This window comes from Balaenoptera musculus, chromosome X (genome assembly GCF_009873245.2).
Source record: "Balaenoptera musculus isolate JJ_BM4_2016_0621 chromosome X, mBalMus1.pri.v3, whole genome shotgun sequence".
NCBI classification, from domain to species: domain Eukaryota; kingdom Metazoa; phylum Chordata; class Mammalia; order Artiodactyla; family Balaenopteridae; genus Balaenoptera; species Balaenoptera musculus.
Genome location: NC_045806.1, coordinates 62,834,268 through 62,861,395, shown reverse-complemented (window position 1 = coordinate 62,861,395; position 27,128 = coordinate 62,834,268). Strand labels below are relative to the sequence as shown.

Below are 27,128 nucleotides of genomic sequence, written 5' to 3'. Positions count from 1 at the left end.
AATCCCAAAGTTTGGGAGGGAAGTAAAACTTCATTTTTTCTTACAAATAGGTTTAAAACCCTTTCCTTAACTTGAAGCAGCGTTTGGTATGGGGATGCATTTTGGGTGGGATCCTCATACACACTGTATAGGGCTCCCCAAAGGCAAGAAAAGCTCTTGTCTCCATTTAGCTCATTTGGGGTAGACAATCTATAAAGAACGTATTATAGACTATAAAGGAAAGGAGGACAATTATATTCCTTTCTCATCTGCACTAAAAGATCCAGCAGGTGAAGTCTGAAGGAAAATAGATTTCTTCCCTCCCACTCTTAGTGAATGTGTGGTGCTGCCTCCAATCCTGCCCCACCCTTGATTTAAAAAAAAAAACAAAAACAGAACACAACACCTAAAAACACAGGGTAGTTTGGAACTGCTGGTAGAGGGGTTGGATGATTTAACAAAAGAGACACTGACAAAAAAAAATCATTTTTTTTTACAATACTATAATTATAAAGTTGAAGGCACATCCTTGGCAGATATATGATCAATTACATGCTTATGGAAAAACAAACTACTGAATATCTTGACTATAGTAGATGATTATTGCACAACATCGTCCACTGCTGTTTTGGGTATCAAACAATCAATGTTCAACAATGGTTAGTTAAACATTTCTTTAACTAAAAGCATAAGTTTGAGACGCCTGGTTTTGGCTACAAAAGGCATTTACTATCAGTGCCATTAGAAAAGCTCTTTTAATTGAAGAACAAGAATTCATGCTTTTGTGCTTTATCTGGTTACTCATACCAGATAAACTTTCAGAAGGACTACAGAAAGTTAGTGTAAAAATAGCTAATAATTTGGCACGAATCTGCATTTTTTATATTTGGTAAAATAATATTTTTAAAATAGAGAAAAGTAAGAAACAAAAGTATCCAAAAGGAGTGATTCCAGGAATGTTTTTATTCTTATTAAAACAACCAGTAACCAGATGCCTCAGCCAAAGAAAATAATAAAATAGAGTAAAATAAATATTAAGAAAAATAATTTTAAAGCAAGATCCATAAGTAGTGGAAAAAATTCTCTAAGAACATACATTCTGGATTTTCAGCTGTGTACATAAAAGATACGCACACTTAAATGTTTGGAACATCTTGCCTACAATGCTATTTAAGCATTTTGAACAAAGAATACATCCAATAAAAGAATAACTTTTAAAAAGTTGAAGCACAATATAAAATTATTTGTTCACAAGGCATCAAATCTAACATCTAAAACGCTGATACTAAACTACGAAAAATAACATTTCTATTTTCACAACTGACAACCATACTTCTTTAGACTACAACACTAAACAGTTATGTTTTAACCGTTGAAATTTAAAAGGCATCTTTGGATATTTAAGATAAAAGGTGCCCCTTAGTTGAGTCTGAACCAGCACTGGATATCAAAACATCCTTGTTATCTTCAGACTGAGGGCATGGTTGCTGAGTGAATACAAAAGAGTGACAAAGGAACAACAGATAAAGAACTTCAAATATTCTAATATCAAATTCAAATATAAATCCATTTTCCTTCTATATGGGTAATATATGTATATATGTATGATATGAATAAACACAGATGCATACGCACACATTTATAAAATTTGTTCTCACTAGTAACTAATTATTTAAAGCTAGTTACTAACTGAAAGCAATGTTTTTGATCCCCTCCATATGTCTCTCTCCGGTGACTACAGCTGCTCTATGAAGCTAATGGGAGTTCAGAATTGCAAGAGACTTGTGGTAGAGAATTCAAAGATGGCTATAGATATTTAAAGCAGGATTCTTTATAAACAGCATGTTTTCTGTTCCTGTACTAAGGGCTGAAATTACATCCTTGATTTTTCCCAGATTATATAGGCTGCTCTTCTCATTGCCCTATGACATGTGGATCCCTTGGCATGTGAGGCCAAGTGGACAACTCTAACACACACATAATAATAAAAGTAGTAACTGGCTATGTTCAAGTGCTTCAGAGAGATAGAAGAGTGAAAGTGAGGGGAAGGGGGAGGGGGAGGAAGAGAGGGAGGGAGAGAGAGAGACAGAGAAAGGTGCTTCTTTTTCAAAAGTCTATATTATACCTTTGTCGTATTAGCTATTTCTTCTAGAAGAAACAAGTTGTGGTATGACGGGCCATTGGAATTAAAATAAAAAACAAATATTAAAATTCAAATTGAAAGCATGGAAGATGGCACAGGCATTGATCTAAAAAAGAGCCTAGACCTACAAACTCATTCATATTTCATTAAAATTGGTTTGCTTTTCTAGATTAATAGCACCTTCATCAAGTTTCAGTTCTGTCTTTAAGATAGCTGAGATAAAAATGAGATCTTTTCCAAATCTGAAAAGTCAACATGGAGTTATGTTGTAAACTTTTTTGAGTGTGTATGAAAGAACAAGAGAAAAAGGAAGTTGGAAAGGAGGGAAGAACCCCATCCCCCACTCCCACCTGATCTTAGACTCTGCTCTGTAAAAGCAATTTTTGATATTTATCACTGACCTCAAGGGGAAATAAGAACTAACATTTACTGAGCACAAATCCTATGTGCTAGGAATTGTGCTAGCAGCTTTACATATGACAATGGGAATAGATGTTAGGAATTTATGTATGAGTTTTCTTCACTTACATATCCTGCATCTGAAATCCACCTTGCAGTTAACAAGTTAATTTAAATAGTGATACAAGTACCAGATCTCTGACCAGTGTATTAACTCCCAGGCACTCACAGGGGGATTTCTAAATTTATATGTTGATGAGAACAAGCCCGTGAATTTGCCAACCACACTAACTAGCAAGTGCAAATGTTTTAAACTAGAGAAAAATATAGATTTAGCTAAAAGGTATCATAACCTAGGGAAATTCTCATGTCTGTATTACAATTTACTGTATTTTTTGGTAAAAGCGGCTTTGTGTAATAGCATTATTTTAAAGTCATTTTGAGAGATTATCTAAAACAATAAAAGACAATTAAAATCTATTAAATTATAAATATCAGCTAATGTCTTGCATTCTCTCCAGAAAAGGACAAATTTAGTGAATCCAGGTAATTTTATATGACCGGTACATGTTAAACATGGTAGTGTCAATCTTTGGGAAAAAATCAATTGTAGAAGTGGCTCAAAATCTTAAGTTTCTGAACTGAGGCTGATAGACGATACTAAGAACAACTCATAGCTGAACCCAGCAGGAGTGAACTGAAAGCCTGCACAGAGCTAGGGAGTCACTGAAGGAGGAATCTGATATATTTTTTACAACAATGGAAAGGTGGGAAGCAGGGAACCATATAGGCCCTGAAGGTCTTTTGAGCTACAAGATAAAGAAACAAACAAGTTACTGGAAAAGTTGTCAGTTATTTTTGTCAATGAGAAACCACCTACACTTAGCTCACTTGAAAGAACATAATAAAAGAAAACACACTGGGGCATCTAAGAAAGCGATGGCAAAGACAAAGATGCAGGGAGAAGAAGGGGGAAAGAAAGCCTGTAATAAATAGACCTGTCTATTTTTAAACAGTTTCTACTATTTTGCTTCTAAAACAGGATTCTTTATACAGTGCTTTGAAAGCCGTTGCTCCCCAATCTGGCAGGGAGGAGGGCTCGAGAATCTCCTCAAGATTATGCGCTCAAATCTTCAAATTTTCAATGATCTTTTCTTGAACTTTTTTTTTTTGGTCAAATAAAAATTATCTATGACTTTAGCAGCAATTCAGCAATCTTCAGTTGTAGGACTTGTAAACCTCCCTGGTCTACCTTATCTGTTGCTAGTGAAAACAAAAAATACTAGAAATTCATTTTCAATAAAGCTAGGTTCCGAGCTGAGGCCCTGAAAAAGATATTTTTGCCATTAGACAAATGCAATTCAAATAGATTCCCTAACATAAGAGCATGAGACCAACATAAAGCCCTGCAATATTTTAAAAAGCTAAGGTGACCATGAATGCTGTGTCAGTGCAGAACAACATCATCTAGCAGCACTCTCTGTGGCCTGTTACAATGCACTGTCGTCATCTTCCCTGCAGTCTCCCACCAGGAGTGAGTGCTTGTCAGGTTCACTGGTACCAACACTGTTCAGTGATCGTTTATCAGACAGCAGTGAGTTTATGGAGGCTCTGCTGTAATTAACAATCCGGTCCAGCAAACCCAGTTTAGGAGAATTTCTTGAGGTATCATCTATTCCAACATGAACACTTATTTCTGAAGGACTTTTCTGTCCCATCTGGCCTCGGGCATGTAGTTCATAATTCTCATAAGTTGGTTTCCTGTAACTGAAAAGATGCAAAAGTACACTAGTTTGAAATACTCAAATGCGAACTAGCTGCTTGTTACATTCAAAAATGAAGAGATTAGCCTGGTTTGAAATGTATAAAGGTGGTCAAAAGGAGTTGTGTGAGGTCACATGATCAGAAATCCTACTTCTGAGAGCCAGTGTACTAGATTTTACCCCACTCAGTGCTTGTGGTTGCTCTGTATATACTACATAAGGTGATAATTTACGTAGTTAACATTTATTATTAAGAACAGTTTGGGCTTATCATTGATCAATACAAGAATAAAACCTAGCAAGACTGACTGTGGGTGATAAAAGGAATATAAAAGACAAGCGTGAGCGAGCCATCATACTTACAGTTTAAGGAGGAGTGAAGAAAGTACTACTGAAACAGATGAAGCAGCCATTGCAGCAGATCCCATCCAGGGCTGCAAAACCAAACCAATGGGCATAAAAACTCCTAGAAAACAAGTTTGGATTAGTTAGACCAAACAGTACTAAACAGATTACCACTGTGTTCCTAATACATATATACAAATCACTTCCTTCTTTGATATTTATTCAGCAATTTATCCTCCTGTTGGTAGAGATTTATGTCGTTGCCAATTTTTCACTAATAGAGTGTTGCTGTGAACATTCTTGTACATGCCGCCCTGTGCACGTGTTTGAGAATTTCCCTAGGGTATATACCTAGAGGTGAAACAGCTAGGTTATAACATAGGCACACCTTCAACTTTAGGTAGATATTTCTCAGTTGCTCTCCAAAGTGGCTGTACCAGATCACAAACCCTCCAATAGTGTATGAGAGTTCATATTCTACAAACTCATCCACACTTGGTTTTGACAGACATTTAAAAATTTGTTCATATGATGGGGATGAGATAGACTTACTGTACTTGTAATTTTTTATGTGCTTATCTGTATTTTTTCTACTTTTTATACAGTGACCATATATTACTTGTATAATTTTTAAAAAATAACTTGTTCCATGAATTAATCTCTCTGGATTTTGTTCTTTTACTCTTTGTCCTCTCCATCTGTGTGTCCCTGTTGATAAACAGCTTTGTAATTGTTCTCATGTTATCTCATGTCCTTCTTTGGCTCTCAAACCAGAGAGGACAAGAAGAAAGTGATAACTATTTTTCTTATGTTATTACTAATACTAACATCTACCAAGCCCCTAAGTAATAGGGATGATCGGATGCTTATTAAATAATTCTAAACTGCTTTTTCTTGGTCGTATTCCTTTGTTCAATTTCTCTCTCTGTCTTTCTCACATCTGGTTCCCAAACTTTAAAAAAAACTGTTGGCTATTAGAACATTAAGAAAATTCTCTGCATGCTATAATTACAACAATGAAACAAGACAAAAACCAATACAGAGTAAAAAAAGACCAGAAAGACGTATACTAAAATACCAACAGTAGTTGTGTTCGGGTAGTGAGATTAAAGGTAAATTTATTCTCTTCAGCAAAAACTAAGTGAGTAAGCAAATAAGTACATATGTGTGTGAGAGTATATGGAGAAAGAGGTGAAGCAATGTGGCAAAATATTATTAACTGGTGAATTTTGGTGAAGGGTATATTGTTTTATTGTATCATTTTTCTCCTTGTTTATGTACATTTGAAAATTTCAAAATACAAAGTTGAAGGTAAAAATAAGGTAAAAAAATAAAATAAACCTATCAGAAGGCTTATACATTCTAGGCCATAATGAACATGCTGAAAATTTAAATTATTGATTTTAAAATTACCTCTCACCATACCAGCAGGCTACATACAAAACTGAGCTCAAAACTAATAATAAGAAGACTAAAACTTCCAATATGGTAGGCCTCTAACGACTTCATGAAAAAAGCAATACAAGTTAATTGTCACATACCAGCAGCTATGGGAATTCCAATCAGATTATAAATTAGAGCAAAGACAAAATTTATCCGAATCCTCTTGACTGTCTTCCTTGATAAATCAATACTTGCCACTACATCCAGAAGATCATTCTGAGAACAGAAATATTTGTGATATTAGCAAGAGACTGTAACTTGACCAGTAACTTGTATTTGATACTGTGTATACCGAAGATGATGTGTACCTTACGGTAATATGTGAATTAACTACAAATCTGAGATATTGCTAAAAATTTGAGGCTGTCTTGGAAGGGATTTTTCTCAGGGTTCTGAAAATACTTTTAGGGTTGTATGCTGGTACAGGGACTAAATCCCACTAAAATAACCTCAGCAAGTATTTGTTGAAGATAAGAGTATGATAAGTATATTCCCAAATCTAATGCTTCACTTTAGAAGCTTGTCATTCTCATTTGCTTCGCTGAAATGAGAAAGTCTGGAAGTAATTACTAAGTCTTCTCATACTGCCATCTTGAACTCTCCCAGTCTCAATGGCTAGGAGCATGGGAATTCGAAGGGCACAATCATTGTGTTCAATATACGACACTAACCCTGACCATGTAGAGCAGTCTCACACTCCTCAAAGGTCAGACCATAGGACTTACCCGTATCAAAACCACATCGGCTGCTTCAATGGCTACATCTGTGCCTGTGCCAATGGCAATTCCAACATTAGCCATCGCCAGCGCTGGGGAGTCATTGATTCCATCTCCTACCATTGCTACCCGGTTCCCCTCCTCTTGAAGTTGCTTCACCTTAGCAACCTTGTGGGAAGGTAGAACTTCAGCAAACACCTTAGTAATGCCAACCTACGTGGGCAAAAATAAACTCCATTCATTTCAAGAAATATTACTGAGTACCTGAAATATAACTCGGCAATGATGAGCCATCAGTTTCCACCTACCAAATGTCCAAATTGTAAGAGACTAATAATATCCAGGGATAGTAAGGATATGGGGAAATGAGCTCTCTTATGCACTGTTGGTGGGTGTGTAAGTTGGTACTGTCTTTTTGGAGGGTATTTGGCAGCATCTATCAAAGTGTGCATGTCATTTGGTTCAGCAATTCCACCCCTAGCTATATTTTGGACATACCTGTACATGTATAAAAAGAAGTATGTCCAAGGATGTATATTACTGCCTTATTTGTAAAACAAAATTTTCAAAACCACATAAATTATTTTTTTTATTAGAGGAATAGTTAAGTACATTATGACGCATCCATACTATGGAATTCAATGCAATGATGTAGAAAGAATGAAATAACTTTGTATGTTCAGACATGGACAAAGCTCCAAGGCATATATATTGTTATCTGAAAGAAAGCAAACTGCTGAACATTTTGTACAAAAATGATCCAATTTATGTTCAAAATACCAGAACTATACATCTGTATATGAACATATAAGCATATGAAAAAGTGTAAGGGGGTAGGGCTGGACAGGGAGGCTTGGGAAAATGGTGACTTAAACGTTTTACTTTATAGCCTTCTGTATTTTTTATACAAGAATGTATTTATATATTATCTTTATTATTTAATAGAAGAGGAGAGAAGGCATTCCAAAATAGAAAAGACTAATATGAGAAAAGTTTTAGAGGGAAGGCAAATGTGGGGGTGAGTAGCAGAAGAATGCTATGGAAGATGGTTCTATCAGTGGTATCCAGGATGGACTAGAGAGGAACGTGCGTGGAGCTACTGCTGTACTTCAGGCATGAGAGGATGAGAGCCTGGCTTAGGCTGGCAGCACCGGTGGAGACTATCAGCAACATTTCAAAGGAAGCATCAACAGAAACTGTGTACAATGTCACTCAAGCATCCCATGAACTCAGCAAATAGCTTTTTACTTATAACAGTTCCAGACAAAACCCAAAGTCCTTCCTGCATAGTATGCCAATTTTTCTTTAAGGAACCAGATATGGCTACTCGGGGATAATGAAAATAATAGGTAATAAGACTTCTTTAGCAGATGAAGGCAAGAAAGGAAATGTATGTGAAGAATGAGAAGTTACCACATACTCCCACCCCAACAACTAAGTAAACGCATTACCTGAGAAGCAATAGATCTAGCTGTTTTACTGTTGTCTCCAGTCATCAGAACTACTTCTAAGCCCATAGATTTCAGAATATGGACTGCCAATTCTGCTTCAGGCTTCACTGTATCAGCGATAGCTATCAAGCCGCACAGCTCATCTAATATAGGAGCACCAGAAGATAGAATTTGGAATATGGTGAAAGCAGAATAATATTCTGACTTAAAATTTCAGAAAGAAATGAATTTTGTTAAGTGAAGTTGTTCACGACTTGGCTTAACTCAAAATATCTCCAAGACCACATAGACTTTATACCACAAACCCTGCAACAAGCCTCCATACTTGGTTGTGAAAATTTCACAGAGTGAGGTAGGGCTTACTAATGAAGGCAATGATAGGAAACTGAAGAGACTTTACTGGATACTTATTTTCTTTCTTTAGAGAAGTATTGGCCAATAGCCCCAAACACTTTAGCTAATTTAAAGGCAAATGAAACTGAAAACTCATACTTCACCCTTTTTAAGGTGAAGGGGTGGATGGAAACAAAACTGGCATTTTATACTGGGAAAAAAATCACTACAAGTAGCTATTTTAAAAACAAAAATAAATGGTATTTTCTGCTTCTTCCTGGGCCTAAAAAGGCCATAGTAAGATACTGCCTTCATACTTAGCAAGGATTATAAATGTTGACTAATTAATCTCACAGCTAGAAATGTACCCTAAGAAATAATTTAACGAAATACCTAAAACCTCAAAGATGTTTACTGTGGTGTTACTTACAATAATAAAATATTAGAAGTAGCTTAAATTTCCAACAGGGGAATGATTAAGTTAGTCATAGTGTATAAGTATGATAAATGGTGCCACATTAAAATATGATTGGAAATATTTACTATTAAGTAAAATAAGATAAAATAAAACAGTATGTGTACAAGGAATTTTAAATTTTTATTCAACTTTGAGGTAAAATTTACATACAATAAAATGCACCCATTTATAAACAGTATATGTACTAATATTGTAATTCTGTGTGATGTGTATGAATATATATCCAGAAATATCAATTAAAACTGACATTGTGTTTAGATGATGAGATTATAAATGTTCTTTTACTTTGCTATAATGTTATTTTTAGGTTTTAAAACAAATCCTTGATTAGCTTTTTTTAAAACCATAGGCCACGGAGGAAAATAACAAAGCCAGGCAAATGCAAGAGAATTTTAAATTAATCAGTAACAATTATGTATTGCTGACATTTTTACTTTGCATTCAGGCTGCTTTTGAATAACACTCATAGTTCAGATGTCTCTCAAAAATACACAGAAAACAAGTGAAATCATGACACTGAGTCATAGTGTACTTAAGGAAAACCTTACCATCAACTGCTACCAATACAGCAGTCCGACCTTTTCTCTCATGTTCAGTCATGGAATCATTTACATCGTTATTAATGACAAGACCATTTCTAATCATCCACTCCCGGTTACCAATAAGAACTTTGTACTGCTGAGCATTAAGAGCATCTGAAGAAAGTACAGAAATGACATTTAGTGAACTTGTTTAATATTTATAACAACCCTTTAGGGACAGTCTTCCTCTCTAATCTTGCACAGTCACTACATTGGTTTTTTGGTAGAAAACAGCCTACAACAGTGATTTCCAAATGTTCAAGGAACATACTCTGCTCTTCCATGCCTCTGGGTCTTTGCACATGAGGAGTGAGGGCCACCCGGAGGTCCTCATCCCTCCTCTTCAAATACCAAACTGCATCATATATATTCTTTAAGAGCCAGTTCAAACGTTACTTTCTTGGTGACGCTTTCCATGTGACCCTTCCTTATGATCTTCCATAGCAACTGAATTAAATTAAAAATATTTATTGTGCATCAGTACAACCATCAGTGTTGGACAAGAACACACAACCATACTGATGTCTCATTTTAAATGTATGACCACTAACTTTAAGTGGGCCCTTAGTGATGCCTGGCTATTCTACTACATTTCCCTAGTCCATTCATTCTCCATTCCTTCTAGATGGCTACTTTATACCTTCTCTTCTCCCATTCTCATACCAGATGATGACTCTGCTTCCTACTTCAGGAAGAAAATAAAAGCAATCAGAAGAGAACTTCCACAAGCTCTTATTGCCACATCTACCCAACTGCCTGTGCCTGTGTACATACTGATCTAGCCTCTCTTCTGTTATTATAAACAGCCCCTACTCCTATTTAAGGGCAACTTCTCCACTTGCATACTAGATCCCCCTCCTTTGCCTATTTTATATTTATTTATTTATTTATTCGGCTGTGCCGGGTCTTAGTTGCAGCACACAGGATCTTTGTTGCAGCACGCAGAATCTTTAGTTGCAGCACGCAGGATCTTTAGTTGCGGCATGAGGGCTTTTAGTTGCGGCATGCGGGATCTAGTTCCCTGACCAGGGATCGAGCCCAGGCCCCCTGCATCGGGAGTGCAGAGTCTTAACCACTGGACCACCAGGGAAGTCCCCCTTTGCCTATTTTAGAACGTCTCTCCAACAATTCTCCCCTCTCTCTCCTGCATAATCATATTTTCTATTTCTGCAGTACATAGTCCTATCTTTAAAAAAGAAAATGAAACAACCCTCTCTTGATCTCATTTACCTCTCTAGCTACTACCCCATTTCTCTGCTTCTGTTCATAGCAAAACTTCTCAAAAGTGTTGTCTCTATCGGCTGCCCTCCAATTCATACCTTCCCATTCTCTTGTGAACCCACTCAAATAGAGCTTTTGTCTCTGTTACTCCAAAGAATTGTTCATACAGTATACCAGTGATCTTTCATAAATCTAATGGGTAATTCTTCGTCCTCATCTTACTTGCCCTATTAGCAGCATTTTAACACAGTTGATCATTCCCGCCTTGAAATACTTTCTTCATTTGGCTTCTAGATCACCACATTCTTATGAGCTACCTCCTCACTCACCACTTCTTCTGTCTTCTTTGCTGATCCTTCCTCATCTCACTGACCTCTTAATTTGTAGTGTTGCAGGGCTCAGTCCTTAAACCTCTTCAGGTTTAATCTCATTCCCCCTCTATCTACTCTTACTCCTTGATGATTTTTTTTTTTTTGGCCACACCTCGCCGCTTGTGGTATCTTAGTTCCCCGACCAGGGATCAAACCCAGGCCCATGGCAGTGAAAGCGCCAAGTCCTAACCACTGGACCACCAGGGAATTCCCAACTCCTTGATGATTTTATCCGGTCTCATGGCTTTAAATACCATCTATATCAGCGCTGTCCAACAGAACTTTCTGTGATGATGGAAATGTTGTACATCTGCTCTGTTTAATACAGTAGCCACTAACAACATGTGGCTATTGAGCACTGAAATGTGACTAGTATGGCTGAAGGGCTGAATTTTAAATTAAATTAAATTTTAATTAATTTAAATTTAAATAGTCACATGTAACTAGTGGCTACCATATTGGCCAGCACAGATCTATAAGTGGATGACTCCCAAGTCTACACCTCCAACCCAGTTTGTTTCCTTGGAACTCCAGACTTGTGCAGCCACCTGCCTCCTTGATAGTTCCATTTATATGACATCTCCACTTGAATACCTAACAGGCACTCAAACTTTAACATGTCAAAAACTGAACTCTTGATCACTTTTCCTCAATACTGCCCCTCCTGTGATCTTCTCCATCTTGTTTAAATGGTAACTCCATCCTTCTAAATTGCTTAGGCCACAAACTTTGGCCTAATTCCCCATTTCTAATCTGTGAGATCTGTCAGCCAGCTCACATCCAGGGGAATTCCCTGGTGGTCCAGTGGTTAGGACTCCAAGCTTCTGTTGCAGGGAGCACGGGTTCGATTCCCGGTTGGGGACTAAAATCCCACAAGACATGTCATGCAGCCAAAAAAAAAAAAAGATATGTGCAGAATTTGACCACTTCTTAACGGCCTCTACTGTTATCACACTGGTCCAAGCCACCAGGGTCCTTAACAGATTTCCATGGAGGGGCTTTTGGATACATACAAACGTCCAAAACAGAAATTTTCTGAGTGGTGGGCATAGCTTTTACCACCTTCCTCCAAAGGTTCGTGATTCAAAAATAGGTTATAAACCACTGCAATAAAAGGTATTAGTCAGAAAGTGATATACTCAGGTTTGCATGTTAGAAAAATTACTCAAGCACAGATGGGTAGGGGGGTCCTGGCACACTTAGGTATGTATAGCATGTTTTTGGTCAGATGGATAGACCAACAGGAAACTCGGGAAACTGGCCTTGGCTGCAGATATGGATTTTAGAGGGGCAGTGGAAACCTACAGGTGGTAGAATTAAGTGATAAGCATGAACAAGACTGTACAGAGAGGACTTCCCTGGTGGCACAGTGGTTGGGAATCCGCCTGCCAATGCAGGGGACACGGGTTCGAGCCCTGGTCCGGGAAGATCCCACATGCCGCAGAGCAACGAAGCCCGTGCGCCACAACTACTGAGCCTGTGCTCTGGAGCCCGCGAGTCACAACTACTGAGCCCACGTGCCACAACTACTGAAGCTCACATGCCTAGAGCCCATGCTCCACAGCAAAGAGAAGCCACCGCAATGAGAAGCCTGTGTACCACAACAAAGAGTAGCCCCCAGTTGCCGCAACTAGAGAAAGCCAGTGCGCAGCAACAAAGACCCAACACAGCCAAAAAATAAATAAAATTTAAAAAAAAAGACTGTACAGAGAGAGTATGTAAAATGAGCAAAAGACAAAGAACAAAACTCTGAGGACACCCAACATGTGAGAGCAGGAGAAAAGAGGAATCAGAAGAGGATTAGAAAGAACAGCCAGGTAGGTGAGAGGAGAATCTAGAGAAAGCAGGGTCATGGAATCAAGGGAGGAAAAACATTTTAGGAAAGAAGAAATGGTCAACATTGTCAAATGCCTTAGCGAGGTCATACAGCAATGAAGACTGAAAAGTGACCACTGGAGAGGGGACTAAATGAGATCACCAGTGGACTTAAAACAGTTTCACTAGTATGGATGGGGCAGAAGCCAAACTGTGCAGTGAAGAAGTGAATTCAGCCAGCCTAGACTACTCTTTCTAGAAGCTTGGATATTAAGGAAAAGAAAGACAGGTAGGATAAAATCTAGATGGGAATACAGTGATTTTGATGGAAGAAATGTTTATATGTTTAGGAGAAGGAGCTACGACAGAGCGTTGGGAAAAAAAGAAGCAAGGGGACATAACAGAGCATGAGGTCCCTGAGGAATCAAGAGAGGGTGGGATCTAGGGCAAAGATGAGGGGATTCATTACGCAAGATGAGGGATACTTCTTTCCCTGAAAAAGGAAACATTCTGAGCAAAAAAACCTGAAAGAACACATGTCTGAGAACCTTAAATTTCTGTGTGAAAAATAAGCCGGACAATTTACTTAGGGAACTAGGGGGAAGGCCATAGGAGCTTGTGAAGGATACAAAAGGTTTGGAGCAGCTGTGGTGAGAAATAAAAGAAAGACAGCTGAACTAAAAGATGGAAGATCAGCTAAGGCTAGACTTTATCACCCTCTACTGTAATCAAGGAGCACAACTGAAAAATGTTCTTGAGTAACTGAGTAAAATAATTAGAAGGCCTACAGTGAAACTGATTTACGAAAATGAAACCATGACACCAATCTTGTTTCTTATATAACAGTTCAGATTATAAAGTTAGACATCTGTTAATAACTGTCCCATAATTGGTACTACAAAGAAAATTAGCTTACTTGAGAGCTGGGCATCAATAATCACGGAAGATGAAGTTGATGACTGTTCATTACTTGTATCTATTTGAACCAGGGATGCATTTTTAATATTATTTTCCTCTATCTTCCAGTTATCCTTGTGTAGCAAGCCTTCGATATTGGTGACTTTACAGCTAATACCACAGCCTGGCACAACCTGGAAATCTATGCAGGTACCCAAGGTTTCAGTGTCCAGCTCCTAACAGATAGAAACAGAAGGATTTCCTCTGCTGTTCTAATAATCCAAGGTCCTCATTAGCAAGATCAAAGATTACTGCTGGTTAATTCTAAATGTTTAGACACAATCTACATGCCTGGTTAATTCTGAATGTTTAGAATAAAACTGTCACTTATCATAGCCTATTTGACAGTGGGTTTTGATAAGGACGAAGGAACAGAGCATTGCGTATAATGTTCAAAGTTAGAAGAGAACCTCACAATACTTATTTTAAATCCCACTTTATAAGATTTATACCAACTTTCGGGAAAGAAAATGTGGAAGGTTTATCAATATTCTCTGTCCTTTCCAGTAGAGATCTACAAGTTACATATTTAATTCTATTTTCAAGTCAGATTTTCTATTCGGTACAGGGAAAAGGGTAACAAGGAACAGGGCCTTCAGTTACCAGAGGGTCTCTCTAGTATGATTGTGTGTCCTTAGTGAGCCAAAGAATTCTGGTGACCATCACTGTTTCCTGTCTCTTTATATCTTCATCCTCTCTGTTACTTGATTTGGGTGTAAAGAAGCCAGGTCAGTAATAGGTAAAAAGGAAAGAACAAATAAAGAAATGGCAACACCAATGGTGAAACTGCCACGTTCTAACTGAAAGACTCTGTGAGATAATTTACAAAGAACTTATACAAATCAATGAGAAAAAGGTAAACAATCTTATGAAAAAATAGGCAAAGGATACAAGCAAACAGGGTATAGAAAAAGAAATTCAAATGGCCAATACACATGTGAAAAGATGCTCAACCTTATTCATAATTAAAAAAATGCAAAGTAAACCATCAATGAATAAATTTGTTTACTTATTGAATTGGAAAAAATAAAATGTTGGTGAGAATGTAGGGAAATGGGCATTCAACTTCTTGTGAAAATATGAACTGGTACACCTTTTTGTGTGGGTGTTGATAATATTTGTCATTTGAGCATTGGTAATATTCATCAGAATTTAACTGCATGTATCCTTTGACCTAGCAGTTGCATTGATAGGCATTGAATATTAGAGATAAATGTGCAAAAGCTGACAAGGCTGTTAACTGAACATTGTAAGAGCCAAAAAACCAATCATACAATAGAATACAATATAGTCATTAAAAACAATGAGGCAGATCTATATGTCCTGATATGGAAAAATCATTTAATAAAATCTTTTTAAAAGGTACCAAAGATTGGTCATTGTAGCACCTTTCTATGTAAAGTTTAAAAAATAATAAATGCTGGTATATGAACTAAAAATGGTTAACAGATGCACACTTTTGTGAATATACTAAAAATTATTGAATTGTAACTTTACAAGGGTGAACTTTATGGTATGTGAATTTTACCTCAATAAAGCTGTTATTTAAAAAGACTGTTAACAGGTTAATACTTGTTAAACTTTGGAGAGAGAAATTATGGAAGGGGGCAGGGAATGAGGCTTTCCTTTTTTGTTATGTAACGCTGAATTATCTCAATTTTCCTACCATAAATATGTATTACTTCTATATTAATTTTTCAGTTGACTGGGGTTATCTGTGTGGTAGGGTTATAGTTAATTTTTGTTTTCATCTTTATACTTTCCTGCATGAAGAAATTAAGACATACAAAATAAAATGAGAAAACACGAGTCTCTCTAGCTTAATACCAACTATATATGTAAATCATGAATAAACAAGGGAAAAATTGTACCTGCTTGCAGTATTTGGTTATGGCTGCTCCTAGAGGGTGTTCACTGTTACTTTCAGCAGTTCCCACAATGGCCAGGATCTTATTGCGTGACATTCTGTTACTTTCCACTAGAACCTTTACTTGATTCACTACTGGGGTTCCATGGGTAATGGTTCCAGTTTTATCAAATACCACTACCTTTACCTGTAAGAAAATCAAAATACAATGCACCTATATGGTTTGATAATTCTTAATATCAGCTTTCCAGAAATGAGAAAAAGGTTTACTTTGACGAACACATTACTATCTTGTTTCTTAATAAGCTGACCTTTGATTTAATTGGACTAAATAAACTGTCTTTGGGAGAATAAAAAGAAGGGAGAAAAAGGGAAGAAATATCCTTAGTTACACCTAATAGCCCTCCCTTGCAAATGTTCAACGTACTGTGGACATATGTTAAATAACTAGAACTACTTGTTAAGAGTTGACTGTTAATAGGTAATTAAGAGATGTCTCTAGTTCTTCTAGGGAAAGAGAAAGGCTTTCAGTACTAATGAACAGATCTGTAGGGGAAATCTGGGCAGTAGGCAAATGATTATAAGTAAGTAATTAAGTTGAAGTGTGCACCAGATAAGACCTTCTGGGTTGCTTTGACTTTATTGGGTCTAGATGAGAAGCTTGGCCTGCGAAGAGACAGCTCAGGGAACCAACGAGGGAAACTCAGACCAGGTAGGAAAAAGGAAGAGTCTGGAACTAAAGAACAGCCACCTCACAGTAAACTCGGATAACGACCCTTGAGAAATGAATAGCTTGAGGAACTGAGATGAAAAGAGATATGACAACTAAATACAAAGCATGATTCCGGACGAAATTAAAAACAGCTATAAAGGATTATGGAGTCAGCTGAGGAAACTGGAATATGGACAACAGATTAAACAAGAGTATTATATCAATATCAACTTCTTGATTTTGATCTTTGTACTGTGGTTATGTAAGAGATTGTCCTTGTTCTTAGGAAAGGGGCTTCATACCTGCAGTAAAGGGTATACGGGAGTTCTTTATACTATTCTTGCAACTTTTATTTAAGTTTGAAATCATATCAAAAGTTAAAATTACTATAAAAATTAGCCTGTATTCACTGGCTAGATGAGGCTCCAAATCTAAGCTGTGTTCTGTGTTTACTACATGCATCTCTTTATAGTTTATATCCTCATAATAAGAACATACTAGAAGGAACATGGTTTTAGTTTAAGTCAAATAGCCTTGATTGAGATTGTGATGGAAATTCTAATAGGAGAGAGATCAGGGACAGGATTATATTCCTGAAGTCATAGTTGCAAACTGTCAGCTGGTGGCAGCAAAGGCAGAGGAACAGCAAGCCCTATCTAATCGCGAACAGCACAAACATGGAGTCACACACAAACAGGTTAGAAGCCTGATGATAGACTTGGGCAAATTGCCTGAGCCAATATCTATGGTGTCTTCCTGCCCTAAAGACCAGTCTAATCTGAGCTGGGATAGGACTCCAGGTTTTCCACACCAGGGTCTACTCTAAAGAGAGTAGGTCTGGAGTAGTTTGAGAGGTCTCATATAACTAAGGCCAATCCAGAGCAGAACCAAACTGACACCTTTCCTACCTCAACCCTCACGATAGTGTCAGAAGAGGCTCAGCTTACGGACTATGTAGAAATAATTTAAGACTCTATTTTTCAATATGGGTGCTATTGCCAGTTTGAATGAGACAACTCTTAGTTCTGGGGAGTATCTTACCTTATGAGCCATCTCCAATGGCTCACCACCTTTGATTAGTATGCCATTTTGAGCGCCTACTCCTGTACCCACCATCACGGCAGTTGGAGTGGCCAATCCCAGTGAACAGGGGCATGCAATGCACAGAACTGTGATTGAGGCTTGGAAAGCAAAGCGTATTATTGTTTCTGTTCGGGAGATACTTCTGTTGTAGCCCTTGAGAAGAAATGCATGAATTTTGATTACTGATTCAGAGCTGAATAAAACAAAAGGAACAAAGCTTAACTCTACTTAAATAAAACCACAATTTTGGAGTCACACATAATCTTGCTTAGTTACCAACATATGTTTTAGCTATTAGTAAGAAAACACTTTTTTTCTTTTATGAATATAAGATATTGTTGACATTACTGGTAAACAAATTACAGTCCTAAAATCAAGATTTCAATCTTGCTGATTCCAGAGTTACAAACTATGGAGTGAATATAAGGAACATAATAAAAGTCAACTCCCCCCCCATATTGAGAGAATAAGTGTTTTTATTAGGGACTTTCAAAAATAGCTGCAAACATAGGACCTAATTCTCAACATATTTGATCCTGAACAAAAATAATTCTGTACTTCTGTATACTAACACCATAAAGCTGCCTTTCACACTATTCTTTAAAGACAATGAAAAAAATCACCCAGTTTGCAAAGGTTGCTTCACCACATTTCAATAAAGTTCTTTTGGACAAAACAACGTGAACTGAGTATATCTGGTAGTATAGCTCTTAGTGACATTGAGTATTTGCTTCTGTGGTAAGTATGATCGATAGTATTAGGAGAAATCTCCTAAGACTCCCTGAATTCATGAGAAAAATTCCTGAAGGAGACACGTTCCAAAATACTTCCCAGAAATCCTCTTGTTCAATGAGTACTCAACCAATATGAATCATTTAAAGAAACTTTAATATTATACTAATGACCATATTGTGGAATAGATACATAGATGTTATGATTCTACCTGTTCTTTAATTGAAGGGACAAACAGCATGAAACAGTGTACAGCATGGCATTTTTAAAAGAAAGAAACACAACAAAGTAAGACTTTCTTAGTAATAATGGTTTTACAGTGCTATGTTCTTACTAAGTTCTCAAATACTTAAACTAAGTGATCATCTAAGAGTTATATATATAGAGGGAGACAGAGTTGGAAGGGATTTTCATAGACATCTAAGCTTATGCTTTCATATATGTCATAAGTGTATGTTTTCACCTACACTAATTCCAATCCTGAAATTTAGGTATTATTATCACTATATTACAGATGACAAAACTGAAGATAAGAGAAATTCAGTGACTTAAAGGTTTTATCTCTAACATGAGGTACAGTCCAGGTCTACTTTACCGCTTTATGACACCATACGTTAGAGAACATCATAGAACTAGAGAGAAGCAGACACTAATATTATCTTATATTTATAAAGCATTTAATAAATTACAAAGTATGTCTAATATATATCATCTTATCTAACTTTTACAACTGCAAGTTATGTTGGATGAGCATTATTAAAATCTCACTTGAGAGGTGAGGAAACCAAAGCTCAAAGAGAAATTAAGTTGACCTAAGATCACACTGATGGTATGTGGCAGAGCTGAGATCCCAAGATTTTCCTCAATATATCCATTGTCCTTTGTGAAAGCAAAATCATGCTGGGGCTCAGACTAAGTATAAAATGTGAAAGGTCACTATAGGCATACCTCGGAGATATTGTGGGTTCAGTTCCAGACCACCGAAATAAAGTGAGTCACAAGAATTCTTTGGTTTCCTAATGAATGTAAAAGTTATGTTTACACTATACCATAGTCTACTAAATGTGCAACATCATTATGTCTCAAGAAACATGTACATACCTTAATTAAAAAATAATGCTGTTGGAAAAATGGCGTCGATAGACATGCTCGACGCAGGGTTGCCACAAACCTTCAATTTGTAAAAAACACAATATCTGCAAAGCACGATAAAGCAAAGTGCAATAAAACGAGGTATGCCTGTACTTGCTTTTGGAAAATCACAAGTCATAATGAAAAAAACCTTTTATGTTTTCTTTTATATTTACAGAAATGCAAATGTTATTCTTATCACCCTCTCACTCCAGTCTGTTAAAGATACCAGTAATTATTAGTTATTTTCCAATTAATTACTTATGCAAAAGATTCACACACTGTTTTACATATAAAAAAAAGGTGTTATAAGTCACTCACAGGAAAGTAGGTTTCCACGATTTCAAAATTCAGAAATCCAATTATAATCCAAACCAAAAGGGTAGCAATGGAAACAATGACAATAAAAGGAACAAAGTAGCCACTGAGTTTGTCTGCAAACTGCTGGATAGGAGCCTAGAATTAAAAAATAATAATAATGATATGTATATCAAAGTCTCCTTTTTTGATAATGAATATAGAGCATATTTAGTATTGAGCACAAATATTTTAATAAACTCCATATTAATACAGCTAGAATTAATCAAAGGAACACATAAAAACTAGATCAAGATTTATACTGAGTGGGCTTTCATGAAAATACTTTGTTTCTCCTAGGGAGTTAATTTACCTTTGATGTTTGTGCCTCCTCTACAAGTCTGACAATTTGAGAAAGGGTTGTGTCTGATCCAACATGGGTTGCACGGATAAGGAGTGACCCATTCTGGTTAATGGAACCAGCAATCACTGTGCTGCCAGACTTCTTAGCCACAGGCATTGCCTCCCCTATATAAGGAGTAAAGATACATTTAGGGAGCATAAATAAATACTACCTTGAAATATACAGTTATCTGTCAATGTCAATATCTAGAAATGAGATTCTTCCTTCCTGAAATAGAATCTGGACAAACGCCTAGGTGAAGGTTGCCCTCTCTTTTTCCTTATGTCAGTTCTGGGCCAAACCCAGGGATATATATCTTAAACTGGAAAAACCTAATGTGTTAACTCTTATTGGCAGGTACTTTTGGACCTCCACCCTAGTCTTAGATCATTGGTTCTCAACCTGTTCCCAAGGAGCATTTATAAATGTAGGAGAGAGTTCTTGCTTGTAATAACTACAGGTGGAGCATGGGGTACTGCTACTCCAATTAGGTAGGTCAGGGTCAGGGATACTAAATGTACCATAATGTGTAGGATAGTCAGTCAGAACTAAGAACTGTCCCATCCAAACTAGCAATAGCACCCCTACTGAGAAACACAGAATCCTAAATTATTTCCACACAGTTCATAAACTGAGCCTCTTTTGGCACTATTGTAAGGACTGAGGTAGGAAAGGTGTTATTTTGGTTCTGCTCTGGATTGGCCTTAGTTACCTAAGATCTCTAAAACTACTCCAGGCTTATTCTCTTTAGAGATGACCCTGATGTGGAAAACCTGGGGTCCTATCCCAGCTCAGACTAGACCGGTCTTTAGGGCAGGAAGACAATAGGTATTTGCTCAGGAAAATTTGCCAAAGTCTATTGGGCTGTACAGCAGAATGTGACAACTTCCTCTGGTTATACATTCTAGTAATTAACAATCTTCAGTGAAAAAAGCCTTCAGTAGCATAACTAAAACCACAAAGAAAATCTGCAGAAATTGATTTAATACATTCTTAAAAAAACTCATATTCTCTTCACTCATTATTTACTTGGTCCATAGTTTCTACAAAAAGCTCTTCACCTTTCATGTCTATTTTTTTTAACATCTTTATTGGAGTATAATTGCTTTACAGTGTTGTGTTAGTTTCTGCTGTATAACAAAATGAATCAGCTATAAGCATACGTATATCCCCATATTCCCTCCCTCTTGCATCTCCCTCCCACCTTCCTTATCCCACCCCTCTAAGTGTTCGCAAAGCACTGAGTTGATCTCCCTGTGTCATGCAGCTGCTTCCCACTAGCTATCTATTTTACATTTGATAGTGTATATATGTCAATGCTATTCTCTCACTTCGTCCCAGCTTACTCTTCCCTCTCCCCGTGTCCTCAAATCCATTCTCTATGTCTGTGTCTTTCTTCCTGTCCTGCCCCTAGGTTCATAGGACCTAATGTTCATCAGAACTTTTTTTTTTTTAGATTCCATATATATGTGTTAGCATATGGTATTTGTTTTGCACTTTCTGACTTACTTCACTCTGTATGACAAACTCTAGATCCATCCACCTCACTACAAATAACTCAATTTTGTTTCTTTTTATGGCTGAGTAATATTCCATTGTATATATGTGCCACATCTTCTTTATCCATTCATCCAACGATGGACACTTAGGTTGCTTCCATGTCCTGGCTATTGTAAATAGTCCTGCAGTGAACATTATGGTACATGACTTTTTGAATTACGGTTTTCTGAGGGTATATGCCCAGTAGTGGGATTGCTGGGTCATACAGTAGTTCTATTTTTAGGTTTTCAAGGAACCTCCATACAGTTCTCCATAGTGGCTGTATCAATTTACATTCCCACCAAGAGTGCAAGAGGGTTCCCTTTTCTCCACACCCTCTCCAGCATTTATTGTTTCTAGATTTTTTGATGATGGCCATTCTGACTGGTGAGAGGTGATACCTCATTGTAGTTTTGATCAGCAATTCTCTAATGATTAGGGATGTTGAGCATCCTTTCATGTGTTTGTTGGCAATCTGTATATCTTCTTTAGAGAAATGTCTATTTAGGTCTTCTGCCCATTTTTGGATTGGGTTCTTTGTTTTTTTGTTATTGAGCTGCTTGTATATTTTGGAGATTAATTCTTTGTCGGTTGCATCGTTGCAAATATTTTCTTCCATTCTGAGGATTGTCTTTTCGACTTGCTTATGGTTTCCTTTGCTGTGCAAAAGCAAGTTTCATTAGGTCCCATTTGTTTATTTTTGTTTTTATTTCCATTTCTCTAGGAGGTGGGTCAAAAAGGATCTTGATGTGATTTATGTGACAGAGTGTTCTGCCTATGTTTTCCTCTAAGAGTTTTATAGTGTCTGGCCTTACATTTAGGTCTTTAATCCATTTTCAGTTTATTTTTGTGTATGGTGTTACGGAATGTTCTAATTTCATTCTTTTACATGTAGCTGTCCAGTTTTCTCAGCACCATTTATTGAAGAGGCTGTCCTTTCTCCATTGTATATTCTTGCCTCCTTTATCAAAGATAAGGTGACCGTATGTGTGTGGGTTTATCTCTGGGCTTTCTATCCTGTTCCATTGATCTATATTTCTGTTTTTGTGCCAGTACCATACTGTCTTGATTCCTGTAGCTTTGTAGCATAGTCTGAAGTCTGGGAGCCTGATTCCTCCAGCTCCGTTTTTCTTTCTCAAGATTGTTTTGGCTATTCAGGGTCTTTTGCGTTTCTATACAAATTGTGCAATTTTTTGTTCTAGTTCTGTGAAAAATTCCATTGGTAGTTTGATAGGGATTGCACTGAATCTGTAGATTGCTTTGGGTAGTATAGTCATTTTCACAATGTTGATTCTTCCTATCCAAGAACATAGTGTATATCTCTCCATCTGTTTGTATCATCTTTAATTTCTTTCGTCAGTGTCTTATAGTTTTCTGTATACAGGTCTTTTGTCTCCTTAGGTAGGTTTATTCCTGGTATTTTATTATTTTTGTTGCAATGGTAAATGGGAGTGTTTCCTTAATTTCTCTTTCAGATTTTTCATCATTCGTGTATAGGAATGCAAGAGATTTCTGTGCATTAATTTTGTATCATGCTACTCTACCAAATTCATTGATTAGCTCTAGTAGTTTTCTGGTAGCATCTTTAGGGTTCTCTATGTAGAGTATCATGTCATCAGCAAACAGTGACAGTTTTACTTCTTCTTTTCCAATTTGGATTCCTTTTATTTCTTTTTCTTCCCTGATTGCCATGGCTAAAACTTCCAGAACTATGTTGAATAACAGTGGCGAGAGTGGGCACCCTTTTCTTGTTCCTATCTTAGAGGTAATGGTTTCAGTTTTTCATGGCTGAGAATGATGTTGGCTGTGGGTTTGTCATATATGGCCTTCATTATGTTGAGGTAGGTTCCCTCTATGCCTACTTTCTGGAGAGTTTTTATCATACACGGGTGTTGAATCTTGTCAAAAGTTTTTTCTGCATCTATTGAGATGATCATATGGTTTTCCTCCTCCAATTTGTTAATATGGTGTATCACATTGATTGATTTGCGTATATTGAAGAATCCTTGCATTCCTGGGATAAACCCCACTTGATCATGGCGTATGATCCTTTTAATGTGCAGTTGGATTCTGTTTGCTAGTATTTTGTTGAGGATTTTTGCATCTATGTTCATCAGAGATATTGGGCTGTAGTTTTTTTTTGTGACATCTTTGTCTGGTTTTGGTATCAGGGTGACAGTGGCCTCATAGAATGAGTTTGGGAGTCTTCCTCCCTCTGTTGTATTTCGGAAGAGTTTGAGAAGGATAGGTATTAGCTCTTCCCTAAATGCTTGATAGAATTCACCTGTGAAGCCATCTGGCCCTGGGCTTTTGTTTGTTGGAAGATTTTTAATCATAGTTTCAATTTCAGTGCTTGTGATGGGTCTGTTTATATTTTCTATTTCTTCCTGGTTCAGTGTCAGAAGGTTTTGCTTTTTTAAGAATGTGTCCATTTCTTCCAGGTTGCCCATTTTATTGGCATAGAGTTGCTTGTGGTAATCTCTCATGATCCACTGTATTTCTGCAGTATCAGTTGTTACTTCTCCTTTTTCATTTCTAATTCTGTTGATTTGAGTCTTCTCCTTCTTTTTCTTGATGAGTCTGGCTAATGCTTTATCAATTTTGTTTATCTTCTCAAAGAACCAGCTTTTAGTTTTATTGATCTTTGAAATGGCAGAGAAAGAGGTTCAAACCCAGGTCTCTCTGACTCCAAGGCCCTACACACATCCACCAGCCCTTGTGACCATGTTTCTCCGACTTATATCATCATGAAATACTTTTTTAAAAGCGTAATGGACTGAGGAGACACCAAGATGATTAAAAGGCAATAATGTGCTTGGATCACACCAGGCAGAATGTGGTCTCGCAGATTAACTAATTGTAGCAAGAAATTATGAAAAGGAGATTTGTATTTTTCATTTAGAAGAGAAGTTCCAAATTCTGTAAATTAAACCAACTTAATTTTCTTAATAATTAAATAGAACATACCTTTAAATATGTATTTTTATACTTTTATTATAATGTATGACCCCCACAAACATTTTTTAATCAAAAAAAAAAGACTTGGCTATGCGGGCGGAGTTTAGGGGGGGTGGAACTTAGGCAGGGGCGGGATTTAGGGTGGTGCGGGACCTAGGCGGGTGGGGAAGTGCTGTTTGAGTGTGGGGTGGGGCCTAGGCGGGGAGACGTTCAAGCGTGGGGCGGGGCCTCTGCTTAGGACCTGCACCAAAGGGGAGAGGCAGCACGTAGAAATGAGGGCCTCTGGAGTGTGGATTTCCGGAGTTTGGAGGTAGGGCCTGAGTGAGGGTGTGTGGGTGGGGTTTAGGCCCAGCTCATTGGAGGGGGTCTCCGAGTATAGAGGTACCCAGGGGTGGGGGTGTGGGGCGAGGCTTGGGCTCTGTGTAGCAGGAGGGAGGCTCCAAGGGCAGAGGATTAGGCCTGGGATCCCAACAAGCACCCCACTGCCTAAGTGGACAGGGAAAGCACTGGCCCCCTTCCCTTCCGTTCCTTCTCGCCCCTCCCCCACCGCCTCCCCCCGGGTCTCCCCTGTTCCTGATGGACCCCTAACTGTGGGTGGGTCCCGCTGGGTGTAGGAATGCCTCCCCTCCTCCAGCCGCCCCTCAGTGGTGCCAGTCCCAGAGGTCCGGACTTTACTTTTGCTCCCTCTTCCCTCCCACTCCCTCAGGACCTGCACGGCCGGAGGGGGCCTAGGTGGGCAGAGGATCAGGCCCGGGATCTCAGCAGGTTCCAGGACCCAAGTGGGCAGGGGAAGCCTGGCCATGCTCCCTTTTGATCATCTGTCCTCCCAGTGGTTCCCTAATTTCCTCCTTCGGGCGTGGGATTCCTGCCTCTCAGGGGCGCCAGTCCCATCCTGCCTCCACTTCTCCTCCCCCTTCACTCCCCCCATGCCCCACATCCTACCCGGTGGCTGGGGGTTCCTCCCAACCCCTTAGGTGTCCGTGGTCCCCCACTGGTGCCTGGTAGGTGCCCTAGTTGTGAGGAGATGCGAATTCTGCATCCTCCTAGTACGCCATCTTTTGGACTTCTTTCATGCCTATTTTTAATTAACACTTTGGATTCACTTCACTTTCATGTCATGATCCTCTGAAAGAACATACCTGTGATGAGGGACTCATCTACCATAGAATGCCCTTCAATAACACGCCCATCCACTGGAAATTTGCCTCCTGGAACCACTTTAATGATGTCTCCACGTTGTACAAGTTCCACATCCACTTGCTCTTCACTGGATATGAGTTAAAATAAAAAGCACCATGACAGTATGCTTCTACCCCTGATCTTTCCATGCAAGCTTTTTAGTTGACATCAAGCTTGTGGCCCCATAATTGCTACCAATGGAAGTTAGAACCAACATTTAAGTTAGGAACTACAGTGTCAGTCTTTTTCACTGTTGGGGAATAGCTCAGTACCTAGCACAAAGTAGCACTCTAAATATTTGTTGAATAGTCATTGAACTAATAAATGAAAGCTTTAGAAATAATGTAATGGGTTTTATTGAACAAAACAACTAATTTATTGTGTATATCTGCCAAAATAATTTTATGAGGAAAGGAATGAGAAATACAAAAAAAATGAAATCTAATCAAGTCTTTAGCTCTAACTTCCAGTTTACAGGTAATATAGGAGTTACAGAACAAGTTGAATGATTCCAGATGGAAACAGAGACAAATTTGGACTGTGGGATTTTCTAAAGGACAACTGATAGATGTTTCTTTACCAAGTCAAATGCATGGAGAGGGAGGAGCAGGGAGGAACAAGGGAGGGAGAATTGGAGAGAGGAGATGTTCTACATTAAAACAAACATGTCAGAAAGACAAATACTGTATGATGTCACTTATATGTGCAATCTAAAAAATACAGCAAACTAGTGAGTACAACAAAAAAGAAGCAGACTCACAGATGTAGAGAAATAACTAGTGGTTACTAGTGGGGAAAGGGAAGCGTGAAGAACAATATAGGGTAGGGGATTAAGAGGTACAAACTACTATGTATAAAATAAATAAGCGACAAGGATATATTGTACAACATGGGGAATATAGCCAATATTTTATGATAACTATAAATGGAGTATAACCTTTAAAAATTGTGAATCACTACACTGTACACTTGTAACTTATATACTCTTGTACATCAACTATAACTCAATTAAAAAATCAAAAAACAAACAAACAGGGGCTTCCCTGGTGGCGCAGTGGTTAAGAATCTGCCTGACAATGCAGGGGACACGGGTTTGATCCCTGGTCCAGGAAGAGTGCACATGCTGTGGAGCAACTAAGCCCGTGCGCCACAACTACTGAGCCTGCGCTCTAGAGCCCGCGAGCCACAACTACCGAGCCCATGCACCACAACTACTGAAGCCTGTGCACCTA

At 37.9% G+C, this 27,128-nt stretch overlaps 1 protein-coding gene across 1 annotated transcript in view; it reads right to left on the bottom strand.

Annotated features, from left to right (window-relative positions):
* Positions 1 to 495: 495 nt before the first annotated feature.
* ATP7A (ATPase copper transporting alpha) overlaps positions 496 to 27,128 on the bottom strand; it is a 151,095-nt gene continuing 124,462 nt past the window's right edge. The window contains exons 12-23 of the mRNA XM_036839792.1: positions 25,857 to 25,984; positions 20,191 to 20,345; positions 19,842 to 19,976; positions 17,616 to 17,810; positions 15,867 to 16,049; positions 13,955 to 14,171; positions 9,599 to 9,745; positions 8,240 to 8,382; positions 6,798 to 7,001; positions 6,171 to 6,288; positions 4,648 to 4,750; positions 496 to 4,288 (exon numbers count right to left, since the gene is read on the bottom strand). Coding sequence (XP_036695687.1) covers positions 4,012 to 4,288; positions 4,648 to 4,750; positions 6,171 to 6,288; positions 6,798 to 7,001; positions 8,240 to 8,382; positions 9,599 to 9,745; positions 13,955 to 14,171; positions 15,867 to 16,049; positions 17,616 to 17,810; positions 19,842 to 19,976; positions 20,191 to 20,345; positions 25,857 to 25,984 — 2,005 coding nt within the window. The 3' untranslated portion in view covers positions 496 to 4,011. The remainder of the gene's footprint in view (positions 4,289 to 4,647; positions 4,751 to 6,170; positions 6,289 to 6,797; positions 7,002 to 8,239; positions 8,383 to 9,598; positions 9,746 to 13,954; positions 14,172 to 15,866; positions 16,050 to 17,615; positions 17,811 to 19,841; positions 19,977 to 20,190; positions 20,346 to 25,856; positions 25,985 to 27,128) is intronic.